This window comes from Sceloporus undulatus, chromosome 5 (genome assembly GCF_019175285.1).
Source record: "Sceloporus undulatus isolate JIND9_A2432 ecotype Alabama chromosome 5, SceUnd_v1.1, whole genome shotgun sequence".
In the NCBI taxonomy this organism is placed as follows: Eukaryota; Metazoa; Chordata; class Lepidosauria; order Squamata; family Phrynosomatidae; genus Sceloporus; species Sceloporus undulatus.
In genome coordinates this window covers 184,822,614-184,842,788 of record NC_056526.1, presented here as the reverse complement: position 1 = coordinate 184,842,788, position 20,175 = coordinate 184,822,614, and the positions used below count along the sequence as shown (strand labels likewise).

At 39.9% G+C, this 20,175-nt stretch overlaps 1 protein-coding gene across 1 annotated transcript; it reads right to left on the bottom strand.

Annotated features, from left to right (window-relative positions):
- Positions 1-2,592: 2,592 nt before the first annotated feature.
- Positions 2,593-20,169, bottom strand: SUCLG1 (succinate-CoA ligase GDP/ADP-forming subunit alpha). The gene is made up of 9 exons (XM_042469008.1): positions 20,041-20,169; positions 17,682-17,785; positions 14,041-14,157; positions 12,576-12,788; positions 12,080-12,137; positions 9,498-9,581; positions 6,944-7,095; positions 5,188-5,376; positions 2,593-2,854 (listed from the first exon to the last, which is right to left on the bottom strand). The coding sequence occupies exons 1-9, from the start codon at positions 20,090-20,092 to the stop codon at positions 2,828-2,830; spliced, it is 996 nt and encodes a 331-aa protein (XP_042324942.1). The 5' UTR covers positions 20,093-20,169; the 3' UTR covers positions 2,593-2,827.
- Positions 20,170-20,175: the final 6 nt, after the last annotated feature.

Sequence of the window (20,175 nt, the reverse complement as noted above, 5' to 3'; positions counted from 1 at the left end):
CTGAGGAAGTAGACTTAAGTCTATGAAAGCTCGTGCTGCAAACTTCTTTCATTTAGTCTCAAGGGTACTACAAGATCTGTGTTGTACTGTAATATCTGGAGTACACACAACCTCTAAGGTTGCAGAGTGCAATCTGCTCGCCCTGAAAGGTCAGGAGCCAACCATATGCCTTGAAACAGGAAGCCAGGGACATAGAGTAATGCAGCTTCTAGATCTGCAGTTTTTAACATTGGCCTTTTCAGATGTTTTAGACTTTCAGCTTCCAAAAGGCCCAGCCAATACAGCCAATGGTCAGGAACTGTGGGAGCTGAAGTCCCAAACTACAGGACCAAAGACTGAGAACAACTTTTCTAGATAGACCTGCATTTAGTGCCTTCCTTTTGTCACTAAAGAAAACAAAAGCAAAAACCTAGAGTTAACTGGATGCTTTGGAAACAGCTTCAATTCCACAAGGAAAAACTTGTCCCCTCGCTTTCCCGTCCCCTCCCTTCCCAAAACTCAGCCTTTATGCACAGGTTTTCCTTTTAAGTAATGCCATATTCCATAAGTAGCCAGTTTCGATTTGCCTTTGTTGATTTTATTTCCATTCATAATGAAAGCAAACTGAAAATTTCATCAATTTTTGTTATGGCCCAGAAGGTTCATTTACGACCACTGCATTTTATCTACACCTAGAAGTAGCAAATCTTGGCAACAGAGGATCATTGGTAATTATTTGCAGAAATACATATCTCTAGTAGATATTCTATGGGGTGTTCTTTTTAAGGTGCTGCCAACCCATTAGTAGTTCAAACTGCATAGAAAGCAGAGAATCATACAGGAGCAAGAATATTAAAACAGCATTTTTCAGAGAGATAAACCAAGGCCTTTACGGCAACTACAAAACACAAAGGTAGCCATATTGACCATAAAATATCCATATTGTGGTATATTGTTATGAAACCAATCAAAAAGGTACAGATGTGACACGCATTCAGGATCTCTAGAGCAACATTTGCCTGATGAAGAGACTGAAAGATCTCAAAGGCTTACAAACCTGTGTGCGCCTTTGCCCTAATAAAGGAACACTACAATATGGATTTTGGGACTTTACCAGAATGTTATGATTAAGATCAAAGAGCTATCTTTAGACAGGACAGGCGAAATGCTAACCTCTGTAAATTCCAAGCTTTAGTATCCTCTACATACACACACACCATCACAAACTGCTGGGTGAGGATGAGAAACACATGTCTAAACATCCTGTGCTACAGAACTAGTTACATCATTCAGAACTAGTTACACCATTCTTTTGAGCTAGGTCTATTATAGCTTTCTTTGTAGAGGGAAAAGCAGATCTCAGATTAGCGTAGATTATAAAAGGGGAGGAGATTCACCTGCTCAGATGTTGTAAAAGCGGATTCCCTGCTGTTAAAAAAGTTCAGATCTCCCAAACAGCATATGGCACAAGCCACTTGCAGTGGGAGACAAAAAGCAAATGGGAAGCTAATTTCCAAAAAGGAGATGTAAAACTTTGGCTGAGAAGCAGGATGCATGCAAGAACAATGTATGCAGGAACCAGTGCTAGGAATATAACACACATGAGGATGCAGTTTTTTGGTATATACAACACCAAAAGTGTTAAATATGACACACTGCCATCCAATAGAAAATGGTTTGTCAACAGCAGACGACAGACAGAAAGAAAATCTCAATATCCCATATTATAAATTCAGTTCCAAAATCTGAGACAAATCAAATCCCCCCATGCATCCCATACAAAAAGGGGGCCTTGAAAACTCTTGTTATTTTTTGGGGAGGGGGGAGCTGTCCTCCCCCCCCCCCAATTGTAAAGTGTTTATTACGTATTGTACCAACTAGCTGTACAATGTCAGCAGGAGTTGGATTTTAAATGTGCCATATGCTGTTGGGGGATCATGAGTGTTACGCACTGATGCACCTGAAAGTAATTCATTCCCTAGTTTCCTTTTAAACAATTTCCTTCCTGCTTTTCAAAAAGGTCTTAGGTTGTGTAGTGGATGGAGGGTGTGTGTGCAAAACCACTGCGTTTTCCTACAGGTTTTTTGGGTGGAAAATTGCCAGTGGAAAATTGGGCAAATCCACCCCCTTTTTTAAATGGGATGGGGTCTTGGGGAGTTTCAGGGGCCACACTTGGCCCATTCTTTCTGTACTATATAATGACACCAGAAAACAATCTGAGAAGGGTGTTCAGGGGAACCCCTGTGGTGTCATCAGGCACGACTACATCCAAAAATCCTGAACTCTCACTTCATGGCTACCAAGTACGTAATTCATTGTGACATACAGAACGTATTCATAACGGTGCTCACCAACACCAGACCTAAACTCTATGCAGCTCAGCAAAATTTAACTGTGAATTGGGTGGAACTGGATCTAAACCATGAATGGGACCAATTCCTATACAATCATCTGTACCAAATGAAGTTTTAAAAACTCGTACCAGGAGGAAAAGCACTTTTACTGTGAAATATATATTCTTAAAGCTTCCAGGTAATTTTAGGTATTGAGCAATAATAGCCTGCATTAGAATGACTAAAGGAAAAAAAGGTACCAATTGTCAAGAGTAAATAATCAATTTTAGTGGTAGATTTATTCATTTGCTATGATGTACAATCATATCTGAACAAAGGAGCCACTGAAATGAAAGCACATGGCTTTAAAGCTGGATTCGTAAGACTGATGTCAGCTGTATTTAACAAAGAAGAGTGGGTGAGTAGTACAGATCATGGACAGAGGGGGAGGGCTGTGCTGGTATTTCTGTACGGGCCTCTTTTTCTGACGGCAGTGCCTGCTCCTCCTCCTGCCCTCACAGCATTTTCCTCTTCTCAAACTCCTTGAGATTAAAAAAGAAAAAAAAGAAAAGTTTCATTATAGTCATAACAAGTATTTGCCAACCACTTGTCTCTGTATTAGAATGGATGATTCCACATCTGTAAATAATCTCTTCCTTGCCCTGGGTGTTCTCTGTCTTTCTTGATGGCACCAGCTAATCGGCTCTTGGTGTCACAGTGGGACTTTGTAATTAGGCAAGACAGTTCATTGTCTGAGTTCTCTGATGTCAAAGAGATGCCCCATGATTTCAGTACAGGGAGTCTGACTGGCAACTCTGCAATGAGCACATCCAGCAGGCCCTTCAAAAACTTGTGGAAAACTATTTATTTATTTATTTAATCTGTTTCTATTTATGGCTGTGAAAGCTGAACAGAGCTGAACAGAGAAGAAAGTGCAAAAAAAGAGAATCAACTCATTTGAGATGTGGGGCAGGGGAAGAGATCTATAGATCCTGCGGACTGCGAAAAAGACAAATAAAAGGGTCCAAGATCAAGTCAAGCCTGAACTCTCCCTAAAAGTTATGATACTAAAATGAGGCTATCATACTTTGGCCATATCATAAGAAGCCATGACGTATTAGGGGCGGAAAAGAGTGCATGACATGGTAGAAGGCTGTAGGAAAATAGGTAGACCCCATTACAGATGGGTAGATTCAATCAAGAAAGCCACAGCTCTGAGTCTGCAACATCTGAATAGGGCAGCTGATGTCAGGGGGTCTTGGAGGTCCCTATAGGGTCCCTATAAGTTCATAGGGTCCCTATAAGTTGAAGTCAACTTGACAGCAGTTAACAAAAAAATTGTTAAACCATGCCATGCCCTGCACTGATGTGTTCTCAAAACTATTGACAATAAAACCAAAGGGTTAAAAATGGATCAATTTTAAAAACTGGAAAAAAAATACAGATGAAAACCAAGGAACAGCATTAATCAGTTAAAGCTTGAGGGAATAGCAAGGATAATTTTAGCAGACTTTTAAAGCAGCAGTGGGAACTGAGTGACTCTCTAGATGTTGTTGGACTGCAACTCCCATCATCCCTATCCAACATAGCCAATAGATGGACTCCCTCTCCATCAAGATCTGGACAGACACATTTTGGTGGTTTTGGCAGTAGAGCAGTTAACACTTCCATCAACAGCACACATGTTCTCTGGCTGCTAACTCTTCCCCTCACACCTGTGCACCCATTCACATAGCATAGGAGGGATGCATTCAATCAGTTAAACTAGCAAAGAAACAGAATAAGCCAAGTACATGCACAGTGCCTGAAGCAAGTGGGGAGAGGTATTGAGGCTAAAGATCCAGAATACAGAACTGCTGACTCCAGGAGAACTGCTAAGGAGCTAAAGCTGAGGCTGGGTTTGAAAGATAGATATAGGGATGTGGGCATTGCCACTCCAAATAAGAATTCTGCCCCCCCTATGAAGTTTTCCTTTAGTCCCCAAATTTCCAGCATTGTAGAGAGTCAGTAAACATACTTCACACCTAAAGATTCTATCTGCAGTGTTGACATTAACTTGATAACTTTTGCCTGCTTCTTTTCTTTGGATACCTAAACCATATCTTTAAATGTTCAAGTTAAGTTTCCAGTTACTGCAAGGCTGGACATTTGGGGGCTGAAGGAAAACTTTATTTTTATTAGGGAAGCAAAGCCTTTATTTTGACCCTTCTCATAACTACTACTACTACTATTATTATTATTATTATTATTATTATTATTATTATTATTATTATTTATAAAGCACTGTAAATTTACACATAACTACACCCCTGAATCAACATTATTGGGGAATTGAGTAGGAACAGTGGAAGTACCTTAGAATTCAGCGTATGACATTAGGCACAAAATGAAGCTAGGTCTGGCATGTACCTGGAATATGATCAAGGATGGGCACAAAGAAAAGTGTCTTGGAAGCTGAAAGTCTCTGGGAAATGGAGCATTGAGCATTGGGCAATGAAACCATAGTGACCAGTAGCAAGTTTCTGAAATTGTGACAAGCCTATGAGGGCTCTACTTGTCACTGTTATGTTCCAACTGATGTCAACCAGGGCCCGTTGTGCCACATCTTCAAGGTAAATCATGACATGTCTTCAAGATCAGGCCCTAAAATAGAATTGGGAATTGTGTAGCCTTCCACATGCTGAACTGCAACTCTCAGCAACCTTAGCCAGTATTACCAATGGTAAAGAAATCTGAGAGTTGAAGTTCAACAGCTTCTGGAAAGCTCAGTTTTATAAGGCCCAAAATTTGGTTTATATCCTAGCAAGTTTCATGTTACTCAAATTAAGATAATGTATCATTATCTTCACCACTTTTTAAGTTCTGCTTAACTAACCTTGTATATAGTCGATCCCAGCTGAGCAGGAGACATACTGACAATGACACCAGCATTTTGAAGGGCAGCGATTTTCTCTTTTGCTCCACCTTTCCCACCAGCAATTATAGCCCCTGCATGGCCCATTCGTCTGCCTGGGGGAGCAGTAACTCCAGCTATAAATGATACAACTGGCTTGGAGTTTGAACCCTGTGATGAAAGAGGATTCATATCATTAAAGAGAGTAGGTAAAGAATGCAACTACTCCAGCAAGCACAGTTATTGCTAGCCAATATACAGTATTGCTAGCCAAGACACACAAAATTATATAAAGCCAACAGTGAGACAATGGTAAAGGGCTAGCCTGAGGAACCTGGTCAGAGAAAAGAGTACAGTGGACCCTTGTTATACGCTGGGGTTTGGTTCCAAGATCCCCCGTGTGTAACAAAATCCGTGTATGCTCAAGCCCCATTAAATATAATGACATAGCAAAATGGTGTCCCTAATAAAAAATGGAACATCAAGGTAAATTTATACTTTTTTGGAACATTTTCAAACCGTGTATGCTTGAATCCGTGTATAAAAAATCCGGGTATAAGAAGGGCCGACTGTATTGTTATGCAGCAGAAATCCTGTGCTGAGCAAAAATCAGGCATGAAACCCAAAGAAATAGCTAAACCAGAAGTGGGAAAACTGTGGCCAACAGACCAAATGGACCCTCAGGCCTGTTGTGGGGTCAGCATAAGTTGACAGGTAACTTGAAAGCATATACATACACACACAGGCTCCTACCTCAATTGTTTTCCGATTTTCGGGAATGGGAAATCAAAATACCTGCCTGCATATTTTAGAACAGAGTCACTCTGGGGCTATTTTTATGGTCCCCAGGGGTTTGAAAATATTCTGAAAAAATAATTTGAAAAAATGTTTGCTGCCCAAATGCCTCTGGGATAAGGGATACAATTTTGCCATGTTTTTGCAGCCCCCAAAAGATTTAAGCACCTTAAAAAACACAAAAAACCAGGAAACACAATTGTGGGTCACCTCCCTTTTAAAAGAAAGGACTTTCCTGGTTCTAGAACTGCCCAAGTGAGGCCAAAAACCTAGCAAAAATGGCCCCCATAAGGAGACAATTTTATTGCAGGAGGATTGTGGCACACAGCCATGCAGTTGGAAGAAACCTCAAAGGCCTTAACCACCAAGAGTTGCCCACCCCTGCTTTAAGGGATGGAAGGCAATTTGGAAAGATTCCCCATGCCCATGCTGTTTTAAACTGGGGAGAGAAACAGCATTGGGGGGGGGGTTGCAATTCCCCACCACCACCACCACTAGAAGGCTCAGGGGGCATTTGGAATTTTTAAAATCCCTAAAAACATTTTTACAACTGTCATTAAGTAGTTTACATACCCAATTCACATCTCTAGGTTACTGGACAGGTACAGTTCAAGATGGCCCTCTGCGGACAGTTGGGAGAACTGTAACTTTTTGCCAAAAACACTGCCTTGGAAATGTTGAGCAGTAGATTGAAAGTGGTGGGGAAAGTGATAAAAGTGATGTTTCACAGAAGTCTTTCCGTGAATGGAAGGGCATCTTTGGATTCAACCCACTGGCTTTACAGAGTTGAATAAAAGTCAGTGTTGGTGTTTTTTAAAAGGTTGTTTCTTCTTCCTCTTCAAGAACAGAACCTTCACACATAGTAGGGTGGAGCAGTGGATGGCCCTTGTAGTCTCATCCAACTGCATGATGCTGGAAATATTGTTAAACCATTTAAGCTTACAGAATTGTTTTTCTTCAGGAAGTCAGCGGCATCTTCTTCAGCGTTTCCACCAATCTCGCCTATCAGTATAATTCCCTCAGTATGAGGATCCTTCAGAAAGACGTCCAGACAGTCAATAAAATTAGTTCCATTAAATGGATCTCCACCGATTCCTGAAGGGAGTCAAAGAAGACCATAGAAGGCAAAAATGTGCTTTCAAGACCGAGTGCATGAAGCAGGATTCCTGACTTTCAGTATTTAATGTTGAAATTCTTGCTTTTACTTTAGTAACAGCACTCTTGAACTTGCCAACAATTATTTCAGCTATTAAATAACTTTTTAGATTGTTCAGTTACTGTTGTCCAAACAATTATCAATCTTTCTGGTTTCAGAAAAACTACAATAATTTTCAGGAGCATAAAATAAAAATTAGCTGTATTCTATTTGAAGAAGACTTAAAACTAAGACCATTTAAACTGGCATTGTCTATGCCTGGCATGGGCAACGAGGGAGGGGGCAGGGGCCATTTTTTTTAACCCAACAGTAGACTGCACTGGCATTCCTGACAAAACTAGACATCATGTTACTTCCAATCAGCTGAGTTGTGGCAGATGCCAGGGTGAAGCATGAAGGATAGGGGGAGTGAAACGATCACATCTGATGGAAGTTTTGAGCCATTTTGTCGAAGGGGGAAATGTTTAAACAATGTTTTGAAGAGTCTGGGGGTACTGGGAGTTTCAGGACATTGAAAAATGGGGGCCAGTGTATCACATCACCCCCCCCATCTGAAAGTACACAGATCTACTGTACTGGCAGATCTCTTTATGATTTATGCTAAATTGCCAAAGGATTTCCTCCCAATACTTTCAGTTTGAACAAATGAAACTCAAAAGGGAAAAAAAAAACTGTTATTTGTTAGCTTTGTGCTTACCTCTTAGCTTTAGTGTTCCCCATTCTATAAAATTTTAACTTGGGTTAAACAGACATAGAACACTGACGTTGTATGCTCTGAAGCCGGCTTCACGCCATGTCAGCCCACACATGGGCTGGCTTCCAGACACTCCGGTGGTGCGATGTTTAAACGCTGCACACCGCCAGAGCACCATAACGCCAGCTTCTGGCTGGTGAAAGGCCAGCTTTTTGCTGGTGTAAAAAAGAACAGCTGTTCGCCGTTTCTTTATTGGCTGGCAAAAAGGTGGATTGGGCCATGGCATGCAGTTGCCACAGCCCCAATCTGGCTTAGTCAGGGGCAGCATCAAATTGCCCTTCGGGGTGTTCTGCTTCATCCCTAACTGTTGCTTTCATTACAGTTTTTGTTCAGTTCTGCTAGTCAATTTTAGAATTTGGTTAAAATTCCTGATCTCTGGAAACTGGATGTAGATTTGGATTGCAACAGATAATTAACTCTCTCCCACAAACTGCCATTTTTGTCTCGCTCAACTTTGTAGATTTCAGTTTTCTAAAGAAGGTTATGAGCACAATCAGACAGATGATGTCTACTCCATCATTCTGCACTGACAGCATCCTATGAAAAGCTCAGTCGTATAAATTGTTAATAGCTGTTCAAAATATGGTGCGATTTTCTCAAAACCATACATCCTGCCAGATTCTTGCTACAGCACACAAATTCATCCCTTGCTTTCTCAACTAGACTGATCTGTCACTCTGAACTGAAATTCTGCAACCAATTTTACTCAGAAGACACGGTCCTACAAGACATTACATCAGCATGCCATAGCTGATGAATGTCCAACCATTTTTTTTTTACCTTAATGCATTACAACGTAGATAATTGGACAGAAATGCTTTGCATACACATGGGGGGGAAGGGTTTTTCTTCACTCTTGGGTGTTATTCCCAAAAAGCAAAGGGAGAAGCCAGAACTACTTTTAAAGCTACAATCCTACGAAACTTTTTTCATCATGTTAAAAGAAAAACAGCTGGAACATCTCCTTCCTAACTGAGCCTCTCAGCATGGTGCCAAAAAAGGACCTTTCTAAGAAAAGGTTATTTGTGAAGTACTCCCAGAAACCTTAAAAAGCTCTAAGCTAGAATTGAGTCAAGAACTCTAATAGGAACCTTTTGATTCTATGATTTACAGAGGCACTGTGTCAAGGCTTCATAAACTCACAGCACTAGTTTTATGATTCTGTTCGAGATGGCCTCATGCTTCCAGGCACCACTTATATGTTTACTCCAGAGGACACCAGAACAAAGGTCAGAAGTACTGCCCTTCTCTCCAGATAAGCTTCAGGCATCACTGCATGGTGGAACCATGAAGCCAATTCAGAGGGATAGCAATAGGTCTCCCTCTTATAATTTGTGGGGTTTAAAAAGCACTCAGAAGCATCTAGAACTGTGAGTCCCATAATTTAACTCTAATTGCACATCCCAACTACTATAATATCCTTTGAATTTGTTATCCTTTGCATAGGCTACTGTGGAAGAGGTGTCAAATGAGTACCACTTCAAAGAAAAATTAAAGGTAGAAGGTAAAGAATGTTAGCGTTCTAAATAGTTTTCTACAATTCTTATGTGTTGTCTTACACATGGACTGAGTGTCTCTCAAACCCACCAACACAGAAGGATTGTCCCAGTCCAACTTGAGTTGTCTGATGAACAGCCTCATATGTCAGAGTACCAGATCGTGATACAATACCTGAAGGATGAGGAGGAAAAAGATAATTGCAAATAAACAGCTTAAATTACAATCTGGCCTTAGTATGTATTCACTTCTATGTGACAACACATATAATAAATTCATACAAAGCCATTGTGTTCTAAATTATTCTTGCAAGACATTGAACATTACATTGAGATTACAAAGCCAAGATGGAAAAGGGTCCTATTAATCCTGTAGTCCCTATTACATTAGCTCAATTGAAATGAATCAGCACAAGTGGACTCAAATCACTCCAGATGGAAGTGGGGCCTTTACAGCAAAGATTTATGAGCAGCTGCAGCCTATATACTCTTTGTGCAGAATTCCCAGATTGTGAAACTGAAGAAATGAAAACACCCCCAAATGTAGTAGAATCGGACATGTTCTCATTCATTTATTTCATACTGAAAGTCCAGGATCAGCCACAGACCACACAAATAGTAGTCACACAATTATATGTCTAATAAGGTTAAATGTGTACTTGCTTGGTTGGAAATACATGCAAATTTCAAGTTATCATTACTCTGTTTATATACACTCTATGGCAGATGTAGCACTGATACAGCAATTGGTTTTGAGAGTGACAAGTTCAGAGAATGGGATTTGAAATTCTCTTTGTTGTGAGAAAATAAATAACAATACACCACTCCTCAGATATCCAGAATTCAGCCATGAGATGGTTGGTGGGAAGACTGCCTAAACTTTAGTGGGAATAACCCTTCTTTTGCAATGAGCTTACTGTATATACTTGACTATAAGTCAATCTCATGTATAAGTGGAGAGCAGGTTTTGGGGCCAAAATTATGGATTTTGATATGACCTGTGGATAAGTCAGGGGTAAAACTTAGGAGCATGTAATGAAGGATATAAAGGACAAAGCAAAAGAAAACAATGTCAACAAACTTACAAAATCCCATCAGGCATAACTATTTGTGCTCATACTAGAGGCTGAATGCATAAGAGAGTAGAAGGGGAGCAGTGCTTCAGGGTACATTAAACTCTTGCCTTTCGCCAAGGAATAGTTTTTACACACACACACGAATTATTTAAAGTACAGTACAGTGGGCCCTTGTTATCAGCTGAGGTTTGGTTCCAAGACACACACACACACCAGTGGATACCAAAATCCATGGATGCTCAAGTCCCATTACATACAACGGCATAGTAAAATAGTGTCTTTTATATAAAATGACAAAAATCAAAGGCCCTCATACAGACAGGCCAAAATAAAGCTGTTTTGGTTCACTTTGGAGGCATGCTGTTTAAATGATGCATGCCTACTAAAACAGCATACCTCCAAAGTGAACCAAAGCACCTTTATTTTGGCCTGTCTGTATGAGGGCCTTTGATTTTTGTCATTTTATATAAAAGACACTATTTTACTATGCCGTTGTATGTAATGGGACTTGAGCATCCATGGATTTTGGTATCCACTGGTGTGTGTGTCCAGAAGCCACGTCAAAGATGCACTCCAGTCCTTAGGACTGGGTCGTGGCTTTGGCACGGCTGCCGGACTCTTAGTACGCATGCATCATTTAAACAGCATACTTCCAAAGTGAACCAAAGCAGCTTTATTTTGGCCTGTCTGTATGGGGCCAAGGTTTATTATTTGGAATTTATATTTTTAAAAAATATTTTCAAGCTGTGGAAACTTGACTCAGTGGATTAAAAAATCTGTGGATAAGGAGGCCCAAATGTACTTACATTGATCTGTGGATAAGTTGACTCAGGTTTTTTGGTTCAATTTTTTAACCTAAATTTCTAGATTTATACATGAATATATACAGTATGTCAGGAAATGAGAGCTGCCATTTGCCATAGGATGCAACCTGACATCTATTGTTTCCATGCCTTACAAAATTTTATTGGAGAAAACTCAGAAAATTGTCCTTCCTATTCTTCCTCTGGAGTCTTCTGATTAAGACTGGAAGGATGTGGTCCTAGCTAATTCCATAACGTAAGAGAGGAACACCTCTCTCAATACCAGAGCCACATTCAGTTCCAGAATTTTCAAGGGCCAAATTCCAGTGTGCCAAAGGAAAAAGGCTAAGATTAAAAGGCTAAGATTTAAAAACATTTCCTACCGCTATGAGAGACAGTTCGACTTTTTAAAACTGGAAAAAAAAGCTACACAATAACTGGGAAATCACAAAACAATGGTGTTATTGGGAGGAGACTGTGCGCCAGATATAAAATGCAAGGGGGAATGGGGATTCCTTCCCAGGGTTGGAAGTTCTTCCCCAGCACAACATGATTACAGCAATAACAGTAACAGCGTTAGCAGCAGCAGCAGCAGCAGCTACTCAATACCTTGAATAAAAAGGATCTTGAAAGTCAGCATTTATGTAAGTTCCAGTAATTCAATTAATCTACTCTAGATAACACTAACAACTGATTTAGGCCTAGGATGGTAAAAATGAAGTTTAAACGTACTACATGATATTCATGTCTCCAGTTTCTGAGAAATTCTATCAAGACTTAAACTGAAATCTTACCAATTCTTCCTTTTTTGTGAATGTGTCCAGGCATGATACCAATCTTACATTCTCCAGGCTGAAAAAGAAAGCAAGACCAGAGAAGAAGACTACAACTGCAGTAGAGGATGAGCAAATTTTTTTTCTTCAAGAAAGCTTTCCTGACATTACTAACTGTCTAACTGCAGAATGCCATCAGTTGGAAAACACTGGTTTATAAAGGCACTTGGCCTCATTTTTATAGCAATGCTATAGTGAAGAGACTATGACCGGGCACCAAATGAGACACACCATATGCTGCCCCATAGAAAATGGTTAAACAAAAGATGCCTGCTTATCAAGAATATAACCTCAAATGACAAGCAAGGGTACTATATTACATGGTATTTTGGTCTTTGGTAAAAATTTACAGACTTTCATTCTCTTAAAAAAAAAAGATACAAAAAAAAGAAAGAAAGAAAGAAAGAAAGAAAGAAAAGGAGATACCAATCTGTTTTAATTCCACTTGAGCCCTTACGTTGATAACTCCCGGACAATTTGGGCCAACAAGCCGAGTCTTGTCCTGTCGAAGCAATCTGTGTTTGACACGCACCATGTCCTGTTGAGGAATACCTTCTGTAATGCACACAACAAGGGAGATTTCTGCGTCAATGGATTCATTGATTGCAGCAGCAGCGAAAGGAGGTGGCACATATATTACAGAGGCAGAAGCACCCGTCTTTTCTTTAGCCTAAAGATGCAATTAATTTATAAAACAGCGTCATTTTGGGAAACAGTCAGTTTGCCCTAAGAATGTTCTTGTCAACAAGACCAAAGCTTCTCTTTTTTGCCATCTAAATATTTGTAATGATTCTGCGATGGGTCTATCTTTTAAGGAAGCCAGTGTACATTGGGCCAATCCCTTAAATTTGTGAGTTAACCAAGAAGTGGCCACTTACTAAAATATGCATTCCTTATTTAAAATGCTGGATTTGACATTCAGCTTACTGAAGAAAGAGTTCAACATGACAAGCAAGTCTTTCAGTTGGCTATCCCTGATACTATCACAAGCTTTTGTTTATTTTATTTTTTGGAAAATTATCCCAAGTTTCAGAATACAGTGTGTTGTGCAAAATGTAAGTCTGCCACTGACAAAACACCACAGTTCTCACTGGATGCATGAATCCTTGGCCAATGCATTGCTTCAGGATTCATGCCTCCTTCTGAAGGTGGCACTGAAAGGTATTGTTCAGATCTGCCTACAGGGATTTCTTCCCTCAACTCTGTGGATTTGTGACATGTATACTATGACAAATCTGTGGGTGAAAATATACAGAAAGGAAAGCTTGGATTTAAGATGGAATGGGCAATTCTAGTGGGTCCAGGGCTTCTGAGGAGCCCCTGAGGGCGGAATAGGATTTTTATTATTTTCAGATTAAAATACAGTACAGAATATGATTAGAGGCAGGAGCACAGAGAAGCCTGTCTTTAAAGGTAAACACCTCATAAGGGAGCTTGCAGCAATTACTAAATAAAATATTATCCAACAAGAACACTTTAAAAAGCAAAAGCAGGAAGTTAATGCTTAAAAGAGTAGCAAATAAAATTCAAAAAAATCAAATAAAGCCAATAAAAAGATGAATAGATTTTTTAAAAAAGTTTCTAAAATCTGTTTAAAAACCATTAAAGAGGAGGCCATGTACACTTCCTGGGGAGTGGAATTCCATTAATGTGGGGCTACTCCAGAAAAGGCTGTAGTTATTAATGGCAATCCAAGTAAAGTTCCTATGGGTGCAGACAGTTCTGGTCCCAAAGTGTTCAGGGTTCTAAAGGTGAAAAACTGCACTTAACATTAATGGGCAACTACCATTACTGGTACAGAATCCAAACATCTGATTCCTCAAGTATCCTAGAGACTGCATTTGACACCCATCAAACTTTTGCATCTGCCTGTAAAGGCAGCCTTATGAAAATAGTATTGGAAGCAAAATGTTATTACCTACCTCCCTTACAGAATTAAAAACAGGAAGCCCCAAGTGAGTTTTGCCCCCTTTGCCTGGCGAAATTCCTCCTACTAGATTGGTGCCATATTCCAACGCCTGTTGACTGTGAAAGGTACCCTGCAAGAGAGATACAAACATGTCAAACTATAAATTAAACTAGAAGTGAAACAGCACAGAGGACGAGTCCTATGGACATGAGTGGAAACTACAGTAAGCATCTGGACTGCCATAAATTCCAAAATCTAGCACATTTTTTGGAACAGACCAAACACAAAGTACTAAACTGATAAATTCAGAGATTTTTAAAATCACTTTTAACATCGAAAACATACACATAACAATCCAAAAGGGGAAAATCCCATCAGACTATTGCCATGTAACTAAACAGGCAATTATTCACAATTGGTGGAGTGGCTACAAATCAGGAACAATGCTGACATTTCCCTTGAAGCAAAAAAGGCACCAAGTGGCATATCGAGAAATTCAGACTTGAAAATATATTTGATTACCTCTAGAAGGAGGATACAATTTCATAGCTACCATTAAAGATCAACATCCCAAAATAGTAAGTGTGATACAAGAGACTACCAAGTGAAGTAATCTTCTGGACTATACATGTTTCCCCTGGCATGGACTAAGGCTTTAGAACAAGAAGTGTCAATCAGTGAATAATTCATAACAGCTGACTAAGTAATCTGACCTAATGCTTACATAACTGCACACTGCTAAAACAATTGCTTCTTAGAGTTTCTGTTTTGTATTAAAAACTAACATAAAATGAGAAGCTCATTCTAAGAATGAAAGAAAAAATGACATTGATATTAGCTTCCACTCCCTAAAGGTATAAAACTAAAGTGTGTGTGTGTGTGTGTGTGTGTGTGTAAGATAACAAATGAGCCAAGTGCAGTATAGTGGTTTGAGTGTTGGACTATGACTCTGAAGACCAGTGTTCCATTCCCAGTTTGGCCATGAAACCCACTGGGTGACCTTGGAGAATTCACATTCTTTCAGCCTCAGGCAAACATTCTCTGAACAAATCTTGCAAAGAAAATCTCATGATAGGTTCACCTTAGAGTTGCCATAAGTCAGAAACGACTTGAAGGCACACAACAAGATAACAAAGCAGATCTGTTCCTGGATATTACTTCTTCTAAAGAAAATTTAAGGTAGAAATAATACAGGGAGAAGAGTGTTAGGTTCCTATACAACAAATTAAGAGTAGTTCAACATGTTTCACCATTTTTTTAAAGTAAAAACTAACAGTATATTCATGGGGAATGAAACAACCAGGTCAAGTAAGCCTTGCATAAACAAAGAAAAACATTTTGGACCTTTTACAGACCATTTGAAAGCTTTTTCTAAAAGGCAGCTAGTAATTATTTTGTTCTTTCTTTCACCAGCCACTGCTTTTTTTGATTCTAATTTCCATTTTGGTGTCCAAACTTATAGTTTTATACTTTTTTTACTTGCTGAGGGTAGCTGGCGAACCAGCTAGTTCACTTCCCCCTTTCTCTCCGTTATGTTTGATCACACATATTCAGTAAGGGATTCTAAAGGCAGCTGCCTTTACTTTGCCTACTGTAGGCAGGAACACAGAACTAGCATAGGATCAGTTGAGAGTATCCCATCCATTCCCAGTGCAGGCTTCACTGCACTGTTTACTGCAACCCAGCAACTGAAAGTCTGTGTTTCTGCAGTTCTTCAACACCCTCCCAATTCTTTCTATAAAAAACCTTCAGCTAGAAAGAGGACAAGGAGGAAAAGAGGAGTGGATGGGTGGGCAGAAGACGACTTTGTAAAAATGGAGCTTCGTTGTCAGAAGCTTTGTTTACTGAAGTATGCCTACACCATCGGAAGAGTAACAAAGAGCAATAAATTAAAACCACTCCAACCACCAGCTTCATTCAGCAAAACAATCAACTAGAATAGGGGTGAATTAATTCTGATTTCTTTCTTTCTTTTTAACATATTTCTGGCTGGGAAATTCTAGGAGTTGGAGTTCTAAACAAGTAACTTCTCAAAAACATTACTACGGCCTCATGCAGCTAGACACATAACATTTCCAGAAATTCTGAAGCTGTGGGGGAAAAACCTACTTTCTTCCATTTTCTTTCATAGTCAACCAATGAATTTCTTGCCATGTAGGAGTGAGAAATAACACCTAAACAGCTTAGAAAATTCTTGACCACTAGATGGCATGATGGTTCATTTGAATTTAAATGTGTAAAGGTAGATCTGAAGACCAAAATGTCATCTCTGTCAACAGCTACACGGAACTTAATTGGTGACAATATTATTCAATTCCAAATGTTTGGGACAAAATGGAGGGAAGGCTAAAGATTTCATCTGAAATGGTTTCCAGAGTCAATCAGCTGGTTATTGTTAGAAACAGGATACTCAGTCTGATGAACCTTTAATTTAACTTTTCTGGTCAGCTGTAAAGCAAGAGAAGATACTGAGTTTAATAGATCTTTGGTTTAACCCAAAGTTAAAAGTGAAAAGCATACTGTTTGTAAAATTCAAACCATACTGTTTTAAGTGTACTCACACACATCAGCTTGTCTACAATGATTCACAGGTGTTACAGATGTTGTTTGTTGACCCTGTGTGCCTTCACCTCCTTTCTGACTTATGGTAACATTAAGGCAAACCCATCATGGTGTCAAGATTCAGGCAGATCCGGGCATAAAAGTGGTTTGCTGTTATTTTTACTTTTCCTTTGTAAAGCTACTGTGTTTGTTTTTATTTCTAGAAACGTTATTTGGACATCATGTTTAAATAGGATTATGGTTACTGAAATAAAAGTTTTGGTGTTAACATATAGAAGACTGGTTTACTGAACTGAAGAGAGTGGGCAGATCCTGACAGACAGGGTTTTCAGAGGCTGAGGGCATGTGATTCACCCAAGGTCACCCAGTGGTTTTCCATGGCTGAATGGTGAATCAAACCATGATCTTGAGTCACAGTCTAACACTCGAACCACTACACCATGTCAGCTCTGTTACAGGTGAGAGGCAATCTAAAGTATGTTTCACACTGAGTTACTGGAGACCCCCTTCACTCCTAGAAATCCATTCAGCAAATGAGGTAATCTGGAGAGGCTTTCCAGCTAAAGCCACAAACTCCTGAGGCCCATTTTAGAGTCACTCAGCCAAGATATTTAGTGATGCAGGAAATATCCACTATTTGTAATATTCTCACCTCTAATATTCAACATGATCCAGCCATATGTTTTTAGATATATGTTGAAAACTTGCCTATTTTAATCAGCTTTCCCTGGGTAGTTCAACTTACCATCTATTTCATAAACATAAATATTACATTTTAATTTTGTGCATAGCATAATCATTACTGCTAGACACAGCTTTGAGATTTTCAGAGCTAACTAGAGTACACATTTTTTCCTGACAGAATAATTTGAGCCTTGCCATTGTCCTGTGCAAGCTGAAAGTGTGTCCTCCAACATAGCAAAAGCATAGTTGGGAAGCCATCTTTCAAGAAAGATTGATCACCATTATCAATCTTCTAAGGAACCTCTAAACTCTCAGAGATCCTCAGAGATTCCCAAACACAGTCTGAGAATCATTGTGGCACAGTATGAGTAAAGTTCCAAGGATCTGAATGACCACTGATATACCCACCTGTTTGCCAGTAAAACCCTGGCAAATGACCTTTGTGTCTTTAGTGATGTAAAGGTTCTTCCGTGAGGCTGAATAGGTGCAATGCCGTACACCATTTTTCTGCACTAAAAAAAGAAAAAGATACATGAAAATAATGCTACATACACATTCATTATGCACTGGTACAGTGTCCACAAATACTCAAGGAATTAGGCTTCATTATACTTTTTTTGACAATTAACAAAATAGCTTTCATCATTGAGAAAGAAAAGAGAACACATCAGTACCTTTAAAATTAATCAGAAAGGGGAAGCAAAGCTGTCCATTCAATGTTGTCTACTTGATTTGAGAATAATTGTGGGCTGAAAGGAAGTAAAATCAGCAAAGAAAGCACTGCACTACATTGGAAAATGCAGTTACAAAAATTAGAAATGCTTTTCTTCACACAAAAGCAAGCTGCATTTAGCATGCATACCAAGAACTTACAGCTCTAAACCACAACAAAGAGAGGATATTTTCTGTCCCTAGTCACACTGTGTGAAGAAGAGCTTGGAAACATTGCACAGATTTTTGATGTTGGACTGCAGCAATGTGTCTACAGTAAACAATGCAATTCTGAGCTGGGAAGGAGGAATGGGATTCTGCACTAACTGACCGTACTGTAGCTGTGTATGCCTACTTATTACAAGCAAGGTAAAAGCAGCTGCCTCCAGAATCCTTTCCTGTGCAGCAAAATGGAAATCTTAAATGGAGGCTGATGAAAGAAAGGAAAAAAGGCATCCTGGGATGCATTTTAAAAGATGTTTTGAAACCAGAAGGTTCAATTCATAAGGTTTTTACATTCGCAAGACTTACTTGGCCTGTTTGTTTCATTTTTATGTGCATATTTTTAAATTTAAAAAATTGTAGAAACACAATGAATCTATGCCTATTCTTTCTATGTTATTTCTATCTCTGATATCAAAGTTTCTGTTAAAGAAATAATGTAGTAAGTAAATGACTGCATCTGATTGCATTATTTCTTGTGTACAGTGACCCCCACACACACCTTCCACTACCCACAAAATTTTTAACCCCTTCAATGGGGGGAAGGACTCAGCAAAGTCTTTTGGTCTGATCACTTCCTGTTCCTGGGCGTTAAACAGAGCAGTCTATAATACCAAGTACATTTCTATACAGTACGGCTTATCAGTGAACTTGCACTCCCTGAGTAGTTTACAATGTGTAAGCCAATTGCCCCAAACCTGGATACTCATTTTACTGACCTACGAAAGGATGGAAAGCTGAGTGGGCTCTGGAGCCCTCCCTGGATTGAATTTACAACACTGTGGCTGCAGGACCAGCATTTATTCACTGGGCCACCAAGGCTCCATATGGTACGAAACTGGTATGAAAGTCACAGATGTTAATTCTGACTTTATTATCCTACATTCAAATGGTTCTCTTCATTCTTTCTTTGTTCATAGAGTCCAACCCCTTCTGCCATGCAGGAACTCTCAATCAAAGCGTAATTTAGGAACTGAATCCGGATGCTAAAGGCCAAATCTCTGAAGAAACTAAGCAGGAAGGATCTGTTTGCACAAACTTCAAACTAGCTTCCCCAAGAAGCCTGCCTCAATCAAGAAACCATGTTTGCTTTATGGCATGCCCTCTCTCCTTCTGCAAATAATACTCGTCTTCATTGCTTTTGCCAGTGATTATTTGAGTACATGCCAAGTCTCTGCTAACAAGGCTTTTGGCCTTACAGCAAAAGAGAAGTGATATATATATATATATATATATATATATCAGCATATTGGTTTTGTGCCAATTAGCTGTATGTCGCTTGGAGTTTTCACCAACTTCATGACAGATGTAAAATTATTGTTGATGGCTTCTCTGCGATATACACAGACAATACACAACAGTGAGGGAGTCAAACCCTGCTTTCCAGAGCCATAGGTCCCAAACACACACTGCAGAAATAACTCACTTTGAGACCGCTTTAACTGCCTTGGCTCAATGCTAGGGAATTCTGGGAACTGTGGTTTTGTGGGGCATTTAGCCTTCTCTATCAGAGAGGGCTCTTGTGGGGCCACAATAAACTACCGTTCCCAGGATTCCCTTGCACTGAGCCAGGGCAGCTAAAGCGGTCTCAAAGCGGGTTATTTCTGCAGTGTGTGTGTTTGGGACCTAAAAGTGTGTCTTGTCCGGGCTTCGACCAGAAAGTAACGTCTCATAAGTAACGTTTCAGAAGCTACAAGACCCTCTCTCTTGCCAAGGACGCGGCGAGAAAAGTTTTAAAGGGAAAAGGGAGGAGGAGGAGGCATTCAATATCACGTGACCAGAGCGGACCGAGGAGAGGACAGGGGGCGAGGCCCAGCCAGAGCCCTTCGCTTACGGAGGAACAGGAGGCGGCCGAGGCCCCGAGCGCCGCTCCCGCAGCAAGACATCCTCCCGGCCCGCCGCCTTCACCCCGAGTCCCAATGACAAGGGGGGTCCTCGCCGGGGGAAAAAAACACTCTTCCGGTCACGT